The sequence below is a fragment of the Phocoena sinus genome, chromosome 4 (genome assembly GCF_008692025.1).
Source record: "Phocoena sinus isolate mPhoSin1 chromosome 4, mPhoSin1.pri, whole genome shotgun sequence".
NCBI lineage: Eukaryota > Metazoa > Chordata > Mammalia > Artiodactyla > Phocoenidae > Phocoena > Phocoena sinus.
This window is the reverse complement of record NC_045766.1, coordinates 86,281,206-86,305,159: the sequence shown is the minus strand read 5'-3', so window position 1 is coordinate 86,305,159 and position 23,954 is coordinate 86,281,206. Positions and strand designations below refer to the sequence as shown.

The window sequence follows — 23,954 nt, the reverse complement described above, 5'->3', positions numbered from 1 at the left end:
ATATAGTGATAGAGGGGATCAGTGATGATTCCCCAGATTTTCGCTTGAACATCTATGTGTAATCCATGTGTATATGTGGATGTATATATAAGACTGCACTCATTGTATGTGTGGTTTTTAAAATTTACTTAACATTATATTAATGTATTTTTAATGCTATAAACATACCTTGAAATAAGATTTTAAATGGCTTAATATTCACTCATATGATATGCTATAGCTTTTGATTTTCTCCCTTATTTCGGGGGCAATTAAGGTGTTTTTTCCCCTTTAATAAATAACATGGTAATGTTCTCAGGATCCACCTACTTCCTTGTCTCCTCAATTCAAAAATATTTAACTTGAGGGAATTGACCAAGGTTTGCTGGAATTTCAACATAGCAAACCAACATGTGATAAAGTTAGTCGGGAATAGAAGGAACCAAGACTAGAGGTCATCGTGGTTTCAGTCTTCCAAGGGGGCATGGTGAGATATAGCTCAAACCAGACTGGTGTTGCTTTCGAGGTCAGAATTGGTAGTGGCAGACAATTGCTGAGAGGGACATTTGTCTTGGATGCATTCCCCAGGAATGAAAGACCTGGCAAGAGCCAGATGGCAGGGCCAGATCCCAGCTGGGAGGCAATTCTAAAGGAGAATCTCAAAAAAATTTTTGAGGTCCACTTCAAAAGACAATCATGCTTTTATCCATCAGGGTAGGCCTTTGGGTTGGAGGATAAGGTACCCAAGGCAGAGCTTCCTGTGGGAAGCTGCAGCTTTGAGGAGTATGAGGACTCAGCCCATCTCTAGGATTTAAGCAGCCAAACTGTTTCTTTGCCCCACTCTCTGGGTAAGAAGCAGTTCCTTATTGGGCTGCCTGCATTTGCCCAGGAAATCTCTGAGGGTGACCAAGCAAGGTGAAGGTCCTCCATCTGTGGCTGGGAGGGAGTGGGGAAGGCTGTGATGGACACTGAAAACTTGCGTTCATTGAGTGTCTCACCTGTGGGGCGATGGGAGTCAGGAGGGGCTGGAGTATGATAGAAATACTAGAAAACCCTCTGCCTTAAACTTGTGTCTTGGTCACACGTTATGATTACTAACCATAAGTAATACTGTTTATATATAGTGCAGAGATGCAGTAACCAGTGTTGGAGGTGCCTAAGGAGTTGGAGGACCGTCTTAGCAGTATCTGAGTTCAAATTTATGTTTAAATTGTGTTTTCACTTTGATGATAACTTAAAGAAAATATTTTTATCCATTTGAAATATAAGGCTTCACATTTACAGTGATAATTTGTGATTAAAAAGACATTTTCATAGACTAAAACTGTAGTTTCTTAAGTTAATATTGTTCAAACTAGGGTCCAAAACATATTCTTATGGGTACATCCATTAAAAAAAATTTTCTTTTCATCGTGGAAAATAGAATCCTAATCTGATCCTGGAAGAATGGGTGGGTTCGGATGGGTGCAAAAGGAGAAAGGTGTTTCCATGAGAGGAGAGAGTTAGATCAAGGATGATCATGGTGCCTCTGGGATGCCTGGGAGCTTGAAGGATGCGTCAGTTTCAGGTTTTTAAATACTCCACCCTGACCCTGATATGTCAGCAATATGGGGAACACTCCTTCCTCTACTATTACCTACCTTTCTCTGGTGGATGCGGGAGCTTTATTAAGTCTTTTTGTTGAGAAGGTAACTCTCATAGCCCCCCTTTAAAGAATCATCTTCTAACCCTCATGTTATTGATCAGCGTCTAACACAAAATTTTCTTTCTCTGCCAGAATGTGAATTTAGTTTCCTCAGGACTTAACTTCTGAGCGGTTAATGATTCTTGCAGAGACATCTAAAGGAAGGCCCATTGCAGCATCCCTTTGGGTTTTGCTAGGTACTCAGGAAGCAGGTGGTCCTCCAGGGACTAGAAAACTAAAGGGACATTGTCTTTTTTAGGTACCAACCTCATCTTGCACTTGTACTTGGTTAGGGATTTGTTCCTCTCAAATTTCATTGACGTCCTCTTGAGTTATTTTTCTTTTGTGCAAGAAACATCCCAGATCAGTGGTCTTTATTCATCTTCATTTTGCAGGACAGCTTTTCTAGGTTTATTACTAAAACAGCATTTGTGTTTTTTAATTACAACAGATTGGACTGCAAACCTATTGTAGGATGAAAAATGTGGTTCGTCTTTTTAAATCTTCTTTGTTAAGTAAAGCTATTTCTTTTTTTTTTTCCTTTACAGATTCCAACAAGATTATGGCAGAGCAGAGCCACATGCAAAAGCAGCTGGATTTACAGAATGGTAGCTTAGAGGTGGGCTTTGTGGCGAATTCCCTCGAAAACGATTCCCAAAACATGATGGAGAGCCTGAGCCCGAAGAAATATTCTTCCAGTCTGAGATTTAAAACCAATGGAGACTATTCTGGTTCCTATTTAACCCTCTCACAACCTGTGCCTGCTAAAAGAAGCCCTTCTCCTTTGGGAACCAGTGTCAGAAGTAGCCCCTCCTTGGCCAAAATCCAGGGAACCAAGCAGTTCTCTTGCGATGGAAATGACAAAAATATTTCCGTGAAACCTCCCACCCCTTTACGCAGCACTTCACCCTCTCTTAGTGGATATCCACTTGGGAGAACAGACTTTGATCATTTTACAGGCCGGGACACTGAAAGGTCCTTGAGGCTTTCAGAGAAGCCTCCCTATTCCAAATACAGCTCAAGGAATAAATCCCATGACAATGTCTACTTTCTCGGAGGGCTGGAAGGCCGAAAAGCATCTGGCTCACTCTTGACCATGTGGAATGGAAGTTCCCTGGGTGATACTGGCTCCTTGTCCATCGGTAGGTCAGGGGCAGCCAGCATGCCTTCAAGCCCAAAGCAAGCCAGGAAAATAAGCATCCAGGACAACCTGACACTTCAGCCTAAGGTGACCAGACACAAGGATCTGGCATCTGAAAACATCAGTTTAAGAACTAGGAAGTACTCGAGCAGCAGCCTCAGTCACATGGGCGCCTACAGCCGATCTCTCCCCAGGCTGCACAGAGCCACAGAGAATCAGCTGGCACCTCTCAGTTTGCCTCCAAGAAGCTCTCTGGGCAATTACAAACGAACGAAACTGGGGGAAAAGGATCTACCTCATAGCATCACAGACAATGACAATTACCTGAATTTTTCTTCTTTGAGCTCAGGAGCTTTACCCTATAAAACCTCTGCCTCTGAGGGCAATCCTTATGTGAGTTCCACCCTCAGCGTCCCTGCCAGTCCTCGAGTGGCTCGGAAGATGCTTCTGGCCTCCACCTCCTCCTGTACCTCTGATGACCTTGATAGGGCTTCCTACTTGGGGACCAGCCCAGGTCATTCATTCCCTCCCGGAGAGCTTGACAGAGCGTTTGCGGCCAGGAGGAACTACTCGTGTGGGTCTGTTGAGTTTGATGATGCCGATCCGGACAGCCTCAGACAGGCCTCAGGAACCCCCCAGCCTGTCCTTCGGGAACGGAAAAGCAGCATTAGCTCCATTTCAGGACGAGACGACCTGATGGATTATCACCGGCGGCAGAGGGAGGAGAGACTCAGGGAGCAGGAGATGGAGCGATTGGTAATCTTCTCATCTGACTTGACCTCACTGTTTCATTGAATAACTTCTTGGAGACAAACCCCAAGGATATATGCGTAGAATTTCCATGTGCACCAGCCACTGGTCCCTTCCTAGATTTCCTCCTGCTAACCTTCCTCTTCCCAGATCACTATTATTAGTCACAAATGGATAGTTTGAAGGCCTACGTGTGCCTAATGTTATATTAAGTTGCTCTGCAGAGGTCTCACAAGTATAAATTCTTGATAAATCTAACAAAGATAGCTGTGAATTTTACTGAATTACTTTAAAAGTCTTACAAACTTCTCTCTTAAGACTATGAGGAAACACTGATTTGTATTATTTATGTCATCAAATTTGCATGTATATGCTATGATGGTAATAATCAGTGAAATGACAACTCATTGGAAATTAGGCAGTAAGTTTCTCTGTATAGCAAGTTGTCTGTAAAGTTGAAAGGTTGCCCCAGTGGTGCTCAACCTTTTTTCTGCACTGTATATAGACACACACACACACCATACTCCCTTCAGCCATATCTTAATACATATAGTGACTCTAAACTACACATGCTCAAAAAAAGTTACTGAGTTGTCTTTTTCTATGGATTTATGATTACTGTAAAAAATATTGAAAATAATAAGAAAAGAGGAAACAGGAGAGTCCCACTAATGAGTAAGAACAAACTGCTGCATTTTTCTATTTTCTTTTAAGCATAATTTTTTAGGGTGAATACCTGTAAGATTATTTTGATTCATTAATGATTAATGATTTCCTTAATGTGGGAAGCTGCAGGATGGTAAAGCTGATTTACAGAAGTGTAGGAGTATCAAAAGTATTTTAGTTACTAAAAGAAAGTATGCTGGAATAAGATTTCTGAATCACATACAAAACTAGTTAATGCCCTACAGGACAATAAAATTATAACTTCTGGATTATAATGAACAGAAACTTTTGCATCTATACAGGACAGAATTTGCTTGAAATTTTAGAAAAATAATTATTCCAATCACTCACAGTTTTTGATAAGTTAATGTCTATCCTTACAGAGTTTCCAAATATCCTAATCACTAATAGTGAATGAAAACAAATGTGTATACCCCTAGAGAATTTGGTATTCTGTGGGTGGATGTTAGATGGTGCTCCAGTATGGCAGTTCCTTTGTTATCATAAATAATCTCCAAAGATTTTTCATGATCACAAAAGGCATTGTATTTGGGCCTGATTCATTGACATAAGCTAGAAAAACTTTTAATTAGCATGTAAAAGCCTTCCTGTATACAGATAGCAAATCTAGTGCTATACTGTGCTGAACAACTGTCATTGATAAAGCCAGAGAATCAACTTCTATGATTTATTAAGTTACCTAGGAGAGCATTTCAATGGCTTCCACTCCAGAGGTCTTCCTTAAATGCTTTTATTTACTCTTCTGTTCTAAGGGTAGGAAACCAAACTCTTATTTATTTATTTATTTTTATTTTTGGCTGTGTTGGGTCTTTCTTGCTGCATGCGGGCTTTCTCTAGTTGAGGTGAGAGGGGCTACTCTTTGTTGTGGTGCGCAAGCTTCTCATTGTGGTGGCTTCTCTTGTTGCTGAGCATGGGCTCTAGGCCAGCATGTGGGCTCGGTAGTTGTGGCTTGCAGCCTCTAGAGCACAGGCTCAGTAGTTGTGGCGCACAGGCTTAGTTGCTCTGCGGCATGTGGGATCTTCCTGGACCAGGGCTTGAACCCGTGTCCCCTGCATTGGCAGGAGGATTCTTAACCACTGCGCCACCAGGGAAGTCCCAAACTGGTTTCACCTTTAGCACTTATAAGAGTTGGTGAATTTTTCTTTCCTCTAGTTTTCCCAAATCTGCTAAGGTTCCTGGCTATCCAGCAAGTGACCTTTTTACTGCCTATAAGGTTGGTGCCCTGTAAGCCACAAACAGGTCCTAGTTCAACTTCTTGGGAGAAGCTTTGGGTATTAACTTCAGATATGAAGTTATAACCCTTTCTCCTTAATAAGGGGCTTGTCATATCTGATGAAGTGAGGCTAGTTTTTAAGTAAGACACTCTACATTTGGCCTCTGTTGTATTGTCTATTTGTCTGATTATATTCCAGTAAAAGGGAGGACAGATTCTTATTGAGCCCATGCAAATAATATTATTGCCATTAAAAAGTCTCAGAAAAAAATGTTTCTTCCTGAATCTGAAGGACCAAGGAGAACAAACTAACATTAAAAGAATGTTTCATTTAGTTTGCAACATCGGAGTCAACTAAATTGATGGTTAGATATAGATCAGCATGAATGCTAAAAGGGTTTTCCCCATCAGAAGATAGAACATTAAGATAATGCCAGTAATTTTCCAAAATACATGTCCACATTCATAAATTAGATTTCCAGTTTCAGTTCAATCTGTTCTATGTAATTAATTCTTATTCCTCTAACCTTGGGTCATTAATTTGATTTTATGAAGTTATCTATTTCTGAACTAAAAGAAGTCCTGAAAATCTGATTTAGCCTCTAGTACTATCTCATACTTGTCTATGTAATGTCAGCTCTTCTGTCAGCCTCTGACCCTAAGTCCATTCTTTGCATATCAAGAGTGAAGAGTATCTGGTAAAGTTCTGTCCACGAGGCTCTGAGACTGTCTTTCTTTGTTAAAGGCACATCCTCACCTATAACTTAAGCAGAGTCTTTAGGAAAGCATGAGAGGAAATCGTGGACTACTGGGTGAGGGTAAAAGTAAGTGGCTATGGTTAATCTACGGTTAATTTAACAAACAGTTTCAACGAGAAAGAGAATTTAAATCTTCTATTAGGCAATAAGATGTTGATCTTATTTTTTTTAATAAATTTATTTATTTTATTTATTTATTTTTGGCTGCGTTGGGTCTTCGTTGCTCTGCGCGGGCTTTCTCTAGTTGTGGCGAGAGGGGGCTACTCTTCATTGCAGTGCACGGGCTTCTCATTGCGGTGGCTTCTCTTGCTGTGGAGCACGGGCTCTAGGCACGCAGGCTTCAGTAGTTGTGGCATGCAGGCTGAGTAGTTGTGGCTTGTGAGCTCTAGAGCACAGGCTCAGTAGATGTGGCACATGGGCTTAGTTGCTCCATGGTATGTGGGATCTTCCCGGACCAGGGCTCAAACCCATGTCCCTTGCATTGGCAGGTGGATTCTTAACCACTGAACCACCAGGGAAGCCCATGTTGGTCTTATTTAATCAGTGTTTCCTCTGAGGGTGAGAACGTATTACAGAGAGTGAGGACGTTGACATATATCCAGGGCCTTTCTGTAAAGTATGCAATCACTGAACTTTATGTTATAATATTTTGCCTGTACAAAATTAGCCTAGGGAAGGCTGAGCTTCTCATTGGATTTGACAAATCTTCCTATGCATTTCTTGATAGTGTTGAGCTATTTATCAAGAAGGGGCTTAACAAATAAACCTAATTATTTCTAGCATTCTTCTTTTTGTAAGGTTAAGAAAAAAATTCTTTGTCATTGCCCAATAGTCCTCTGGGAAAACTTAAAGACAGTTCAAATGTAGAAGGTATCTTGGAAAAAAATTGTTTTCCTGAATTTAAGGTCTGATCTTGGGAAGGTGAAATCAAATATTAATCAGAGATTATGTTATTTGAATAATATAGCGTTGTGGATGCCTGAGAAAAATGAATGTTCGCAGTTTGGTTACCTAATAAAGTGAGAATAAGTTATTTATTATAAACAATAAATCTTAAAATAATCAGATGAGGAGCTGTTTTTGGTCATTTTAAATATGCAAGTATATATCCCAGTTAGGACAAGGCACAAAAGATTACTCTTGTGAAATACTGAAACTCTTCTCTCTAGGCAGATTACAAAACAAATAAATAAACTTTTGCTATCTTTTGTAAGCATAGGCTGATTTCTCCAAGAGAAGTAAGTAAGTAATTTCAATAAGAGATAATTGCATTTTAGTTTTACATTAATAGGATACTTCTCATAAAAAATTACTTCATAAATAAACTCATCAATGTTGTTCAAACTTTGCCAAAGTTTTAACATTTTATTACATCTTTACAGAATTAACTATTTGCAGATATTATAAAGTAAGTCAAATAAGCTCCCTTTCTGCAAATCTAAAATTTTTAATGTAACTTTATTTTATTAAAGTACAGTTGATTTACAGTATTGTATAACTTTCAGGTGTACAACATGGTGATTCAACATTTTTATAGATTATACTCTACCTAAAGTTAGTATAAGATATTGGCTGGGGGCTTCCCTGGTGGTACAGTGGTTGAGAGTCCACCTGCCGATGCAGGGGACACGGGTTCGTGCCTCAGTCTGGGAAGACCCCACATGCTGTGGAGCAGCTGGGCCCGTGAGCCATGGCCGCTGAGCCTGCGCGCCTGGAGCCTGTGCTCCACAATGGGAGAGGCCACAATAGTGAGAGGCCCGCGTACCACAAAAAAAAAAAAAAAAAAAAAGATATTGGCTGTATTCCCTATACTGTACCATATATCCTTATAGTTTATTTATTTTATATATAGTAGTTTGTACCTCTTAATTCCCTACCCTTCTATTGCCTCTCCGTCCCTCTCCCCACATGTTATCACCAGTTTGTTCTCTATATCTGTGAGTCTCTTTCTGTTTTGTTATGTTTATTCATTTGTTTTATTGTTTAGATTCTACATGTAAGTGCTAACATACAGTATTTGTCTTTCTCTGGCTGACTTATTTCATTAAGCATAATATCCTCCAGGTCCATCCATGTTGTTGCAAATGGGAAAACTTCATTATTTTTTATGGCTGAGTAATATTCCATTGTCTGTATATACCACATCTTCTTTATCCATCTGTTGATGAACTCTTAGGTTGCTTCCATATCTTGGCTATTGTAAGTAATGCTGCTATGAACATTGGGGTGCATATGTCTTCTCAAATTACTGATTTCTCTTTTCTTTGGGTATGTACCCAGAAGTAGAATTGCTGAATCATATGGTAGTTCTATTTTTAGTATTTTGAAGCATCTCCATACTGTTTTCCATAGTGGCTCTGCCAGTTTACATTCCCACCAACAGTTTACTAGGGTTCCCTTTTCTCCACATCCTCACCAGCATTTGTTATTTGTGGTCTTTTTGATGATCACCATTTCGACAGGCATGAGGGGCTATCTCACTATAGTTATGGTTTGCATTTTTCTGATGATTAGCAATGTTGAGCATCTTTTCATGTGTCTGTTTACCATCTGTATGTCTTCTTTGGAAAAATGTCTTTTCAGGTCTTCCACCTATTTTTAAATTGAGTTGTATGAGCTGTTTATATATTTTCGATATTAACCCCTTATTGAATATATCATTTGCAAATATTCTCCCATCCAGTAGGCTGTCTTTTTGTTTTATTGGTGGTTTCCTTTGCTTTGCAAAAGCTGTGAAGTTTAATTAGGTCCCACTTGTTTATTTTTGCTTTTGTTTCCTTTGCCTGGGGAGAAAGATCCAAAAAAATACTGCTACAACTTATGTCAAAGAGTGTTCTGCCTATGTTTTCTTCTAGGAGTTTTATGGTTTCTGGTTTTACATTTAAGTCTTTAATCCATTTTGAGTTTATTTTTGTATATGGTGTTAGAGAATGTTCTAATTTCATTCTTTCACATGTAGTTGTCCAGTTTACCCAGCACCACTTGTTGAAGAGACTGTCTTTTTTCCATTGTATATTCTTGCCTCCTTTGTCACAGAGTAATTGACCATAAGTATATGGGTTTGTTTCTGTGCTCTCTATTCCTTTTTTCATTCCTTTAGATGGCAATTTAAGTTGTTTATTTGAGATTTTTCTTGAGATAGTCCTGTATTGCTATAAACTTCCCTCTTAAAACCACTTTTTCTGTGTCCCATAGTTTTTGGAAAGTTGTGTTTTTTTAACTAATTATTTTATTTATTTTTGGCTGTGTTGGGTCTTTGTTGCTGCACATGGGCTTTCTCTAGTTGCAGTCAGCAGGGGCTACTCTTCATTGCAGTGTGCGGGCTTCTCATCGCGGTGGCTTCTCTTGTTGCAGAGCATGGGCTCTAGGTGCATGGGCTTCAGTAGTTATGGCATGTGGGCTCAGTAGTTGTGGCTCATGGGCTCTAGAGCACAGTCTCAGTAGTTGTGGCACATGAGCTTAGTTGCTTCACGAAATGTGGGATATTCATGGGCCAGGGATTGAACCCATGTCCCCTGCATTGGCAGGCAGATTCTTAACCACTGTGCCACCAGGGAAGTCCCTGTGTATTTATTCTCATTTGTCTCAGGGTATTTTCTGGTTTCCTCTTTGATTTCTTCATTGGTCCACTGGTTTTTTAGTGGCATGTTGTTTAATCTCCACATGTTTGTGTTTTTCCCTGTAATTGATTTTTAGTCTCATACCATGTGGTTGAAAAAGATGCTTGATATAATTTCTAGACTCTTAAATTTGTTGGGATTTGTTTTGTGTCCTAGCATGTGATCTTTCCTGGAGAATGTTCCACGTGCACTTAAAAAGAAATGTGTATTCTGCTGTTTCTGAGCGGAATGTCCTGTAGATATCTGTTAAGTCCAACTGGTCTATATGTCATTTAAGACCATTGCTTTCTCATTGATTTTCTGTTTGGATGATCTGTCAATTGATGTAAGAGGGGTGTTAAAGTCCTCTACTTTTATTGTATTATTGTTAATTTCCCCCTTTATGTCTGTTAATATTTACTTTATATATTCAGGTGCTCCTATATTAGGTATATGTTAACTAATATAGGAGAACCTAAATATGTTAATGAGTGTTATATCCTCTTCTCGTATTGATCCCTTTATCGTCATATAATGCCCTTCTTTGTCTTTGGATATAGACTTTGTTTTAAAGTCTACTTTGTCTGATATGAGTATTACTACCCTAGCTTTCTTACATTTCCATTTTCATGAAATATCTTTTTCCATCCCCTCACTTTCAGTCTCTGTGTGTTTTTAGCTCTGAAGTGAGTCTCTTGTAGGCAGCATATAGATGGGTCTTGTTTTTTTTTTATCCAATCAGGCATCCTGTGTCTTTTTTTTTTTTTTTTTTGCGGTACGCGGGCCTCTCACTGTTGTGGCCTCTCACGTTGCGGAGCACAGGCTCTGGACGCGCAGGCTCAGCGGCCATGGCTCACGGGCCCAGCCGCTCTGTGGCATTTGGGATTTTCCTGGACTGAGACACGAACCCGCGTCCCCTGCATCAGCAGGCGGACTCTCAACCACTGCGCCACCAGGGAAGCCCTAAAGTGAGTATTGATAAGTGTGTACTTCTTGCCATTTTGTTACTTGTTTACTGGTTGTTATTGTAGTTCTTCTTGTTTTTTTCTCTTCTTTTAGTTTGTTCCCTTGTGGTTTGATGATTTTCTTCAGTGGTATGCTTGTGTTTCTTTCTCCTTAGTTTTCGTCTATCTATTGTAGGTTTTGATTTGTGGTAACCATGGGGTTCATATGTTGACCTATATCTACTTGTTCTAAACTGATAGTCATTTAAATTCAAACACATTCTAAAAGTTCTACGTTTTTTACTCCCCTCCCCCACTTTTGGGTTTTTGATGTCATATTTTACATCTTCATGTCTATCCCATAACTGTTTATTGTAGTTATAGTTGATTTTACAATTTCTGTCTTTTAATCTTCACGCTCGATTATTTAAGTAGTTGATCCACAGTCTTTACTATATATTTGCCTTTATCTGTGGGATTTTTTCTTTCCTATAAACATTTTGTTGTAGCCTTTTCTTTTCCTCTTAGAGAAGACCCTTTAACACTTCTTTTAGGGTTACTTTAGTATGGCTGAACTCTTAGTTTTTGCTTGTCTGGGAAGTTCTTTATCTCTCCTTCACTTCTGAATAATAACCTTGCTGGGTAGAGTGTCCTAGGTCTTAGGTTTTTCCCTTTCAGCACTTTGAATATATCATGCCACTCCCTTCTGGCCTGCAAAGTTTCTGCAGAAAACTGTATTTTTGGTGTGTTCCTGGGGGGAGATGAGCTCAGCGTCCTCTTTCTCCACTATCTTGATCTCCCTGACATCCAAATATGTAATTTTTTAATTTTTTAATTTCCATCAATTTTTGTTCTTCACGGTCTTCTTTCACTTTCTGGAACAATCAGACACTCCAGACAGAAGCCCTTAACTTAAGATATTGTAAACTGTGTTTAAGCTGACACATCACAGAACATAATTACTATTGATATAAAAAAGTTTGTCATAGTTATAACTGTTTGGTTGAACACAAATTTTATGTTTTTCTTAATCTTACACTGTATATAGAAGTGTATAGAGAAGCTTATCTTTTCAGTAAACTAGTAAAGAAGTTCAGAGAAAGTAATCTCTTTATAATAAAACTAATCCAAACTTATTTTAAAGATGAAATTAAACTTGTATTATTCTGTACACTGATAAGACAAGGTAAAGACATATAGCTATTTTTTAAACCAAATTATCAAATCAGTGTTTGATAATTTGTGTAAGGATCCACTTTATTCATCTAAACTTGTTTTCTAAGGCAAAGAAAACTGCTTCAGAAGTCAACAGTTTTGAAGAGGAAGGTCTTTTCTAAAGGAGAACACATTTAAATTTTTAGAATTTCCTTTTTATTTTTCTGGAATTTTGGGAATGTTAGATTTACTTAAATGCTTATTAGTCTCTATAAACCCATCATAATAGAGGTCCTTTATTTTAATGTATTATTATGCTCAGGAAGTAGGAAAATATTTCACTCACACACAGTGATTTTTTTTTCTCAGTTACAGAGACTAGGTAAAAAAAATTGTCCTGATTTGAGTTCTCAAATAGAAAAACAACAAACAAGTGAGAAATGATGACAAATAAATGATCAGCCATCTCTCACCAGAGCAAGGGTAGCTTCCAGTTCTACCTGACAGTTCACCAAGTGGTCAGATCATAAAACCAGATTCCCAGTCATTGCACCATCAATGCGGATAACTATCGATTGTGTGCAATCCAAAACCCCGATCAAATGTAGACACGAATCAGAAACCCAGAGCAGGAAAACAAAAATTTCAGAAGATAGTGAGTCAGTGAAGGTAAAGTTCTACTGCCATATGGGGTTTACTCCAGGAGCCAAGAAAAGCTGTGCCTGGGCTTCCAGCCCATGAGCTATTCTTCATGAGCAGTACAGTTTAATTGACTCTACAGGATGAGTCCACTGGGACCTCCAAATTGTCAAAGCATAATTTTCAAAAAATAAACCCAACTCTTAGACAAATATAGAATTAATAGATGCCAAAAATTTATTGAATTCATTAATGAGGAAACCAGACAGGATAAGGTTGATTCACTAAGCATAATTTCTGTAGTATATTTTAGCTGAGTTGTGATCATCCCAGTGTTTCATTTGGATGTCTTTACCTGTGCAATCTTTATTTGAAAACTCAAGGTAATTATATTGAGTGTGAAAGGCTGAACCCTAGTCATGAATCTCTAAGGGCCTACTAATGGGGTACAACTGTCCACACTGAGTCAACATTAAATAGCTTCCAACTGCTGTGCTAGTTGAGTTGTTTTGTTTTTTTATAATTTTTCTTCTTTCTTGCTCTAAGCTGCCAATTTTTCTTTTGTCATTAAGCCAGCCTTCTTTTTTAAATGTATGATTTTTAGAAACCAGATATCAAGACTTGTTTAAAAATACTGCCAACTAAGAGTTACTAGGTGCAAGCGAGGTCTTAAGAGGGTCCTGTGTGCACGAAGTGTGTGCACTTCAGCTCGTAGACCTTGTGACATCCTTCTGGGCTGGCCAGTGGTCATTTAAACTTCCCAGTTCTGAGCTGTTTTCCAAGTAGGGGAATGGATAAGGTACCTCTAGTGGGCTGGGATGCTGATCCTTTGACAAACTAGATGCTTGAAAGGCTAAAGAAATCATTACAAAGTAGACAGGATATTCTTTTATTCATCTCATTTGATACCTGCCTCCCTTCCAGTAATACAGAGGTAGTGATGCCCATCTAGTTCGTCTTACGGTCCAGGGCAGTTAAAGTCATTTTAGGAAGGAAAGGGGAAAATACAAAACTTAAAGCAAACCCTACTGCTATTAAGAGTATTCGTTTGGTTACATCACCAAAAGCATCTGTGTGCTATTGTGGAGAACCCACAAATTGAGTTGTAGCAAATTCCCACAAATTGAGTTGTAGCAATCCATTATTTTCTTTCTGGCTGATGGCAGTCATCTGTGGTACCTTGATAAACAGTATTGTCACTGTTTAGAACTATGTAGGGTCACGCTTGGTGTTCATTTCTCCAGCAAGTTGTAACATGATGCCAGCTCTCATGAGGCACCATGGAATAAGGTTTTCTAACTTTTTACATATTCTGCCGCCCCGGGATGAGGTTGACTTTCTTTCAAGACACGTACTAATACTTCCATGGTATTTATTATGTGAATAGGTGAAATGTCTATGACAGTGATTCTCTACAATTTAGAAGATGTTTTGTTCTAATAGCGTTTCTGAAAGTGCTTTACAACTAAAGAATTTTAAGTTGCAAAGGGCTGGGACCATGCCTGTCTTGCTCACTGCTGTGCATCCACCTTGTAGCCAGATGAGTAGAGTATGGGAAACATTGTACACATGTTTTTAGAAAGAGTGAATGATATTCATTCTGGCTTTCCTTATTCTGTGGCCATAGGCTGCTCCCCTAGTTCCCAGACATCTCAAACTTAAGTTTACATACTTAGTTCTTGGTAACAGTGAAGCTCTCCACAAAAGAATGCAAATATCTCAGCATAAATGCATTCTTTTTACTTCCAGAAACAGAAAATTCTCTTCCACTTTTCCATTAAAAATAAAAAGATGAGAATGAGTTATTTTTCTTTATGCTGAAAGATTTGTAGCATTCTTTGTAAGAATTGGTGCTCTCCAGAATCATACAAAACCAAGGCTTGTGTACTTTTGAGTAGACAATAGGTCTAATGTTTCTAAAATTAACTAAAAGTATAATTGAGCATATTTAAGGAGTTATATAAAATGGAATTTTATAAAATAAAAGTGTATGTTCTCTAATCTCCTTAAGGTGGTAAGACAGATACTATTTTAAAGACCAGAGAGTAAACAGGCTTTATAATTCAGTTCTATAATTAGGAAAATTTCAGAACTCAAGAAGAGTGAGCATTGTCAGGTGAGAGTTAGTCTACCTGTGGATGTGTTTTGCTTTTATATCTGCTTCTTGCTGCCTTTACTTCCTAGTGACTCCTGACCCCAAAAGACAGTTTGGTCATTCAGACCTTTTTGTACTGTAAATTTGACAACACCTCTTCACTGGAAGCAGAAAGGACAGTGTTATAAGAATGCCTATGGCTTCCTAGCCATCTTCCTTTTTTCCTAAGAAGAATGTGTTTGAAATGTGAAGGCAAACTTAAGTATTGAAAGCTATTTTGCACTCCCATCTGACTTGAAAGGCATCTGCTTCCTGATGTGGCCCTTCCTCTTGCTACATCCTGACTATAGTTTTAATTTAAAAAAAAAAACAAGGGTTGCAGTAGTGGGAAGCGAGTCAGTTAAACTGCAAATGGGGTGACAGGTTGGTTTACTAACCAAATAAATTTGATGGCTCACACTTTTTAAAGGGATATTTAGAAATTATGACTCTCTTCCTGTATTCTGTGTCAGAATGTCCATTCATTAATTAATTGATTTAATCTTCAGGCTTGACATAAGCTTTAGAATGATTTGTTTCTGTGGAGCGTTGCTTTTCCTAGCTCTAATGTTTAAAACAGCCAGTCAGTTCTCTGCCCCCTTTACTTTCATGACTCGTTTGGATGGTTTGTAGAGTCTGACGCAGAAATACAACGTGAGCCATAAATGTGAACCATGTATTTTAAAATTTTCTTACATTGAGAAAAACTACAAAAAAAGACATGAAATTAATTATAATATATTGGATATTGGTCAGCACAGGATTAGATTGGTAATATTGTCTACTTACTAAGTAAGCTATCCATTCTCTAAGACAACTTCTTTAATTTCTTTTCTTTTCTTTTTTTTTTTTTTTGTGGTATGCGGGCCTCTCACTGCTGTGGCTTCTCCCGCTGCGGAGCACAGGCTCCGGACGCGCAGGCTCAGCGGCCATGGCCCACGGGCCCAGCCGCTCCACGGCATGCGGGATCCTCCCGGACCGGGGCATGAACCCGCGTCTCCCGCATCGGCAGGCGGACTCTCAACCACTGTGCCACCAGGGAAGCCCAACTTCTTTAATTTCTAATAAAATAAGAGTAAGTCTATAACTAGTAGATAATATAAAGTAGACTGTTATCTATGGTCAGATCACCTTGGGTCATTAGAGAATAAAGACTTTATCTTTTAAATAGCAAATTGCTGGCATAAATGTAGATGTTCAGTAAATATTGAAGGAATTAATTCTTAGCAAATTAGAGTTGCCAACTGTCCTCAGTTAACTGAGAATAAAAAGTCTTTTTTTTTTCTTCTTCAGTTGGAGGGCTAGATGGGTAGAAGAGGAATGGGAAGGGAAAAAATAGCATTTAGCAATAATCTAGTGACTCCACATTGGGGAAAAACTGAGCCAAAGTCTTAGTGTAATTTTGTGTTAAAATAGTCCCCTATACTTGAGAGCAAACCCTAGGTTCTTGTTACAGTGACAGTACAAACTCTTGCCTCTTGATGGTGCCACACATTTAAAAATCCCTGCTTAGAACTGAGGGATGTGTACTGTTCATCTTATGTAGCATAATTTAGCATTCTTGGGCTGAATGCTGAAATACAGAATGTAACTTAGACTAAAAGGAGGCCCTGTATGCCACTATGTGTGGGAAAAGTCACATTCTTTTTGTAAAAATGATAAATCAATATAGAAAATTGTACAAGCTACATGAACATTGAAAATACAGTATGTCAATACCAACAGGTACATGGGAGAGGGGCGATGAGGGAGGACTATTGATTCTTCATAGGAAAAGTGATCCCCATATTTGTTGTTAAATTACTTAGTATTTCTACATTAAAGCCATTTATTGACCTGCCTTTTAAAAATCTCTCATCAAAGATTAGATTTAGTGACTGTGCTGGCTAATTCTTATAATGAGAAATTTTCTTAGTTCTAGAACAATTTATGGGAATATTTGCTGTGAAGACTGCTTTTAAAGTTTGAAATTGATTCTTCCAAAAAAAAAAAAAAGAAGAAGTCCAAAATAAGTATTAGAAATCAAACACATTCATCACTTTTTCAATGGAAGAATTTTGATTCAGCCATCTCAATGTGTACGTTAAGACATATTAGAAGGCACTTTTTAAAAAAAGTTAATCTCTATTTTGCGGTAACTGTAGATTCCCATGCAATTAATTATAAGAAATATTGATAATTCAGAGAGGTCCTGTGCACCCTATACCCAGTTTCCTCCAGCGGTAACATCTTGCACACTCGAGTACAGTATCACAAACAGTGTTACCGAGTCTAAACTCACACTGCTTGCCTCATGGCAGGCCAGTAAATCAAGAGACGAGTGGTTGGAGCAAGGAATAGCAACTTTGTTGAGAAAGGCAGCAGACCGAGAAGATGGTGCACTAGTGCCCAGGAGACTCATCTTACCCCAGTTAGAATTCAGGCTTCTTTTATACTAAAAGGGGCAGGGGGTGGTTGGTTGTTGCATGCTTCTTGGTGTCGGAATCCTTTGTTCTTGCAGCTGTCCGTGTAGGTCAGTCATGATGTTCCTGTAAACCTCCAGTAAGACAAATGGTATTCAGTGTTCTGCAACTTTGTATCTCTATACGAATGGGAAAGTATTATTTTTTTAAAAGTCAGACCCTTGAGAATGGCCTATCGTGTATTTCAGGCTATAGGCAACATTCTTAACTTGTAGCAAAAGCAATAAAATACAAAGGTTGAAGTAAAAGAAACAGATCTAATATGGAGTCAGATTTCTTCTTCCCTGTTACACCAGGATATTCATGATGATGCAGTCGAGGTACAGAACAGTTTTAACACCACAAGGGTTTCTCCTGTTGCCCTTTTATAGCCACTCCTACTTTCCTCCTACCCTCATCTCCTTCTCAACCCCTGGCAACAACTGATCTGTCTTCCATTTCTATAATTTTGTCATTTCAAGAATGTTACACAAATATAATCACATACTATGTAAACTTTTGCATTTGGCTTTTTTCACTGCATAATTCTCTAGCGATTGAGCCAGGTTGTTGATGTTGTTGCCTCTTCTTCAACTCTAAGTCTGGGACTTATGAGGCAAAAGAAAATCCCAGGGAAACTGTCTCTGTGCTTTTCCTTGAGTCCCTATTTTCCTAACTGATCTGCTGCCTTCTCTCCATTTTTCAGGGTCTTATGCTTGTCTTATATTTAAAATGTCCAAGGTTCTTAGTAGTACTTAGTGAGAAGAATAGGGAAAAGGACCTCTACACCATCTTCCCAAAAGCAGAAATCGGTGAGACTGGTTTTTGAAAGTTCAGAATAGCCAAGAACTTTGCTCTGGTGAAGTCTAATTGACTGCAAGGGGGAAATATTTCTGTGGGGGCATGTTTTACAAAAGAATTTTGGTTTGGAAAAATTGATGTTTTTCTCATTCAAAATGGCTAAGACCCTATCCCAGCTCTGGGATTGTAATTCAGATTTTGAAAAAAGATAATTTTAAGAAAATGCTAAAAGTACAGTTAAAAAGAACAAGTTTCTTCAGACATGTATTATTCTTTCATTTTGATTATAGAATAACAGAGCCAGAACTTTGAAAGTTTGTCTTTTCCATCAGCTCATGAAGACCAAGGCCTAAATCATGTTAGACAGAGATTGCAATTTTTGAAAGTTGTCTCGGGAGAAAGGAAAATATTGTTACTTTCCTAACAGCTCAAATAAAGAAGATATGTCATTGTTTATTTTGAATTTCTATATATAAAACTTGCTAGCATGCTTTTTATTTTTATTTTTTTTGTGGTACGCAGGCCTCTCACTGTTGTGGCATCTTCCGTCGCGGAGCACAGACTCTGGACGCGCAGGCTCAGTGGCCATGGCTCACGGGCCTCGCCGCTTCACGGCATGTGGGATATTCCTGGACCGGGGCTCGAACCCGTGTCCCCTGCATCGGCAGGCAGACTCTCAACCACTGCACCACCAGGGAAGCCCGCTAGCATGCTTTTTAAATTTTAACACATAGTATTTCCCATGAGATGTATCTCCCATCAATAGTTGCATTGCAGTACTTTCAGTTGATATGTGATAGCCCAGTCTCTTTTTTTCACTTGTTAGACTTTCTTACTTTTTTACTCCACCAACTTGTTTGTGCATTTAAAAAAAAGAGAGTTTATTTTCTTTTAGGATAGATTTTCGAATGTGAAAATTGAGTTTTGATACCTCTCATGAACTGGTTTTGATTGAACAAAATAAAATATTACATAATATTCTAAAAGTATTTCAATGGATTGTATATTGTAAACTGTGGTCTTTCAGGAGAAACAACAAGAACAACAAAACAAAACAAAAAGATCCTCTGGAACTTAGTTAAGCCAAGGTGAAGATGTAAAGAAATGACAGTACTATTGGACTTTTGTCTTGTCATGTTTTCTTTAATGGTATAGAACAATAGCATAATTTCTTTAACAGAAGGGACTCAGACACCATGTAGATTTTCTTCCGAAACCCTGTCCGTGTAAGAGGAAAAATACCTGGCATATTTTTCTTACACACTGTGGAAATTATGATTACATTGATCACATGAATTTCATTTCTTTACAGCCAATGTTTTTCAGTCTATAGGGAGAAGTGTATTATTTTCCCCCTTAAATTTTCTGTTATGTAGTCATTCATAATGGGCATTTTCTTTCAAATGGCATCTTGTAATATTTTAAGAGTAGATCACCACAAGACTGATATTTTATAAAAGTAAAACTTATCAAAACTTGCATGTCTGTCAGTTGATTTTAAATGGCAAAATGATGCCAAAAAGGCATCAGGAAAGGAGTAAAATACAGAAGATCCTAGTTAGGTGGTCAGAGATTAACTTGAGTCTGCCTAGCAAATGCAAGGAATAGATAGAGGTAGAAAAAGCAAGTTGAGAAAACATTCTTGGATTAAAAAGTAACAGGATTAATTTAATCAAGTGGTAGTATTTTAGGACATCCATGATATAAATGAGAATAAAAATAAACGTTACCTCAGCATACACATGTATTATATGTAATTCATATAATTATATATTAAGCGATGAAACTAATATATTTTATAAATGTGTTAATAATTAAACATGTACTTATATTCATACATATTTTTTAAATATAAGCTCTTTCTAGGAGAGGGACACAGCTAAAAATAATAGTAGAGGCAAGCAGGTTTAAGGGGCTATGAGTAATTAAAAAAAAATGATCAGGAGTCTGAGGATACATTTATGAAATGAGATGAAAATAACTGAATTTCTTTGGGTATGAGCAAAGGCAGGATGTGATAAACTCCTCAGGTATTTGAATGAGGCATGTACTCACAGGGCAGGGACTGGGTTTTTTTTTGTTTTGTTTTGTTTTTTTGTGGTACGCGGGCTTCTCACTGTTGTGGCCTCTCCCGTTGCGGAGCACAGGCTCCGGACGCGCAGGCTCAGCGGCCATGGCTCACGGGCCCAGCCGCTCCGCGGCATGTGGGATCTTCCCGGACCGGGGCACGAACCCATGTCCCCTGCATCGGCAGGCGGACTCTCAACCACTGCACCACGAGGGAAGCCCAGGGACTGGGTTTTACGTCAAGGGTGAAGTGTGCACTGGATAGGAGATGGATTTTTTGGAAGGTAGTTCTTTCTAGAAGCTACTCCACTGGACTTATGCTGTAGGGAATATATGTTGCTCTGTAACGGTGGGGATAGAGGGACCAAATGGCAGTGACAGAAAAAATTCCTTCTTCCCTGGGTTACTATGGCGACTGGGCTCAGGCACATGATCTACCATTGGGAGGCATTTTGGGCAATGAGGGCATTCTCTCTCTTTCCAGATTGGCAAAGGAACCCCATAGATTTGTGAATTTTCAGGGAGCCATTTGCCTACATAACATATTTTTCCTGTATTTCCTTTGCCTGAAAACAATTGGATTTGTTTTTCAGGTTTGTTTGTTAACCAGGATTAGAGATGGTTCCCTAGGACCCACAAGACAATTGTCTATTTCACATCATACACATGAAATGGGAACAATGGGAACCATCTCTAATCCTGTTTAACAAACACTGAGGACCTGCTCAGGACCAGTTGTAAACTTTATAGTATAAAGTGTATGAAATGTTCTCATACACAAGCTCTTATCGGTTTCTCCAAGAACTTAAGGGTAGGCGCTAATTTTACAATCTCTGTTTTACAGACCAGGTAATAGACTAGAAAGATTGAGCTTCTGTGTTATGGATCTGGTAAGTCCAGAACTTCAAATCCAAATAAATGTTCTTTCCGCTTAATCCAACTTAACACAGATCCTGCCCTGAAAATCCAGTGGTTCTGTGAGAGGGAAAAGCCATTTTACCCCACAGATCATTAAAATATAAGATGACAGAGAGAGTTACCAAGCTCCCTTCGTGAAAATATCTTTATTTCAAAGCGCTTCTCCTGTTTCTGGTCACTTTACCCCTAATTTTCCTGGAGAAGTGGGAGGTGCCCCCTTCTCTTACCGTGTGTCCAGTCTGCACACATGCAGGACACACTGCCCCAGACTGCAAAGGGCTGGGGTTGATGGGAAGTGACGTGTTCAACATTGGCAACTTCTTTGAGATCGGGAGTGTGGAGTGGTGGGCATGAAGGAAGGAAGGGAAGTAGAAGGGTAGAGCTACTGCGTCATCTGATAAGGATAATTAGTTGTTTAATTGATAATTTAATTGTTATTGGGGGTGTAGGGAAGGGGTTTGAGTACGTTTTCAGACAGAGGAGAAGGAGTCAATAGAGAGGAAATAAGAGTGTAGGAGGAGAGATAATTAATAGACCAAAGCCACAAACAAGGTGGGAGAGAAATGGATGCAATGGCGCAAGCAGGGGGCTTTGCCTTGGAAAGACTGAGGGACGCTCCTTAGGTAATTGAGCTAATTCTTTTATTATGTTTACTGTGTCCCAGACAGCATTCTAAGTGCCAGCTATCTATATATATTTTTTAAAATCTTCACAACCACCCTATAAGGTAGATACTCCAGTAATCCCCTGTTCTATACATGAGGAACTAAGACTCAGAAAAGCTAAATGACTTGCCCAGGGCCACATGAGTAGCTATGGAAGCAGCATTCAAACCCAAGCAGCATGGCTCCAAAGTTCATGCTTTTAACCGCTATGGTACAGTGAGGAAAGGAGGACCAGCTAGATAAAGATGATAGAGGAGGGAAGTTTAGGGAGTTTAAGCAAGATGGCCTTGATCTCCTTAGGCAGTGTTTGTGCATTTGAGTGTACTGAGTATATTTGAGAAACAGGTACTGAAAACTGACTTAGTGGTAAGTGTTGCCTTAGTTATTTGCATATGTCTGAACTCTCCCTCAGTACTGAGTTGTCCATTACTATGGAAGGAGAACAGCTGTATGCAATGCAACGTCCTAATGGTCATCTGTGTATAACAAATGTTTGTTGATCAATTAGTAGCTGTCACATTATTAGTAAGTCTCTAAATAACTTGCAGTGCCTCCAGAGCAGATACAGTCACACAAAACCATTACTCTTTTGTTTGTCAGATGTGCCTCCTTCCAGCTCAGCCCTTCTGATGGCACACATGCACATCTATTTAAACTCAGGGTGGCAGGATAAAGTACTTTCCTGACCACAACGCTGAAGGTAGACTTCCCGGCCAGTCTATAAAGTAAAATAAAATATTCTTAGCTACACATTAGACTGACTTCCATGAAGATAATTTGTAAAACCAAACAATAAAAACTCCTTACTTATGTATACAGTTTCTTAATCAGATCTTTTGTCCTCAACTGATGAAAACAATACTAGGGCAATGTTTGGGTAAGTGTAAGGCCAATTACAAGGTTAAAAGGCACAGTCTCCAAGACCAGTCCTCACTTCTGACACTAACTGCAAGTTCAAGGTGTTCCCCAGACCACTGTCAGGTTCAATAATTCCATAGAAAGACTGACAGAACCCACTGAAACCCACGATTATTGTTTGTTACAGGGAAAGGCTACAGACAAAGATCAGCCAAAGGAAGAGATGTATAAAGCAGAGTCAGATGTTTCCAGATGTGAAGCTTCCACTGTCCCTTCCCTTTGGCGTCAGGATGCGTTACACTACTTTCATTGGTGTGTGATAGCACACATGGAGTAGGCCACCAAGGAAGCTTACCTGAACTTTGGTGTCCAGAGTTTTTATTGGACTTCATCACACAATCCATAGTTGATTGATTGTCCACGTTGTTAATCTCTGTCTCCAGGTCGATTGATACCACATGACCCGAAGCAACCACGTGAAATCACATGGTTGGTGTTTCTGGAGTGTCCAGTCCCCACCCTAAGATTATCTGGTGTGGCCAAACTTGCCCTAATGAACAAAAACACTCATATCAGGTATGAAATAGTTTACCTTCCAGAAGCCAACAGCAGAGGCAGACTTCTCTTTGGGCAAAGTCAAATTCTTTATTATATAGCAAGTGTATCTCAAAAGCTCAACGCAACATAGATCTGTTTCTCCTTCATACCCCATGGCCAGCTTGGGATGAATGAGGCCTCTGCTCCACAGTTCCTCACTCAGGGCCCAGACTGATGGAACCAACGTCATCTGGAGTGTCACGCTGCCATGACAAAGTCAGGCATGTAATGAATCATGTGCTGGCCGTTCAGGCAGAAGTGACACTTGTTGCTTCTCACATTTCATTGGCTGATGCAAGTTTGACAGTCATATCCAGTTTGGGGGTTGGGAAGAGAAGAACCATTTTATTCTGTGCCCTGAAAGAAGAGGACTGATCTTAAAAGTCCCAGGGACTTATCTCTACCCTAAGGGATTTATCTCTAAAAACAAATAGACCCACAGAAAGGACTTTTAGCCATTGCTTCTGTTTTTCCTCCTTATTGACCTACCTAATTGAGACATCAGAGTTTGATCGTGGAATCCTAGAAATTCTGCTTCCTTGCTGTCAGCTCCAGCTCTTCTCATTCTGCCATCCACTCTTAGACCAAGGTCTCTGACTCTTGCTGGTATACCCGATGAATTTATTCCCAAAGTTTATTTAGGGTATTGGGATCTAACAAGTCCTGATATAAAGAGGAAGAAATTTGGCCCATTTCTTGCATGTACCTCATTCCTCTTCCTCCAAAGAACCCCATCTCTCTAGCCACATAGTAGTTGCTGATCTCTGAGCATACTATGAGAATCCATGACTCTATGCCTTTGATTATATGGTTCCTTTACAGAAATGCCCTGCCCACCTGTCCAACAGACCAGACTATTTATCCTTTAGGACTCAACTCACATTTCTTTTTCTGTAATTTTTGTGCATTGCTTTCCCATAAAAG

At 39.1% G+C, this 23,954-nt stretch overlaps 1 protein-coding gene across 4 annotated transcripts in view; it reads left to right on the top strand.

The window, feature by feature from the left end:
• PHLDB2 (pleckstrin homology like domain family B member 2) overlaps positions 1–23,954 on the top strand; it is a 131,032-nt gene that overhangs the window by 22,736 nt on the left and 84,342 nt on the right. For all 4 annotated transcript variants that reach the window (XM_032631450.1, XM_032631452.1, XM_032631449.1 and 1 more), the window contains exon 2: positions 2,212–3,560. In XM_032631450.1, the coding sequence (XP_032487341.1) occupies positions 2,226–3,560 (1,335 nt within the window). In that variant the 5' untranslated portion in view covers positions 2,212–2,225. The remainder of the gene's footprint in view (positions 1–2,211; positions 3,561–23,954) is intronic.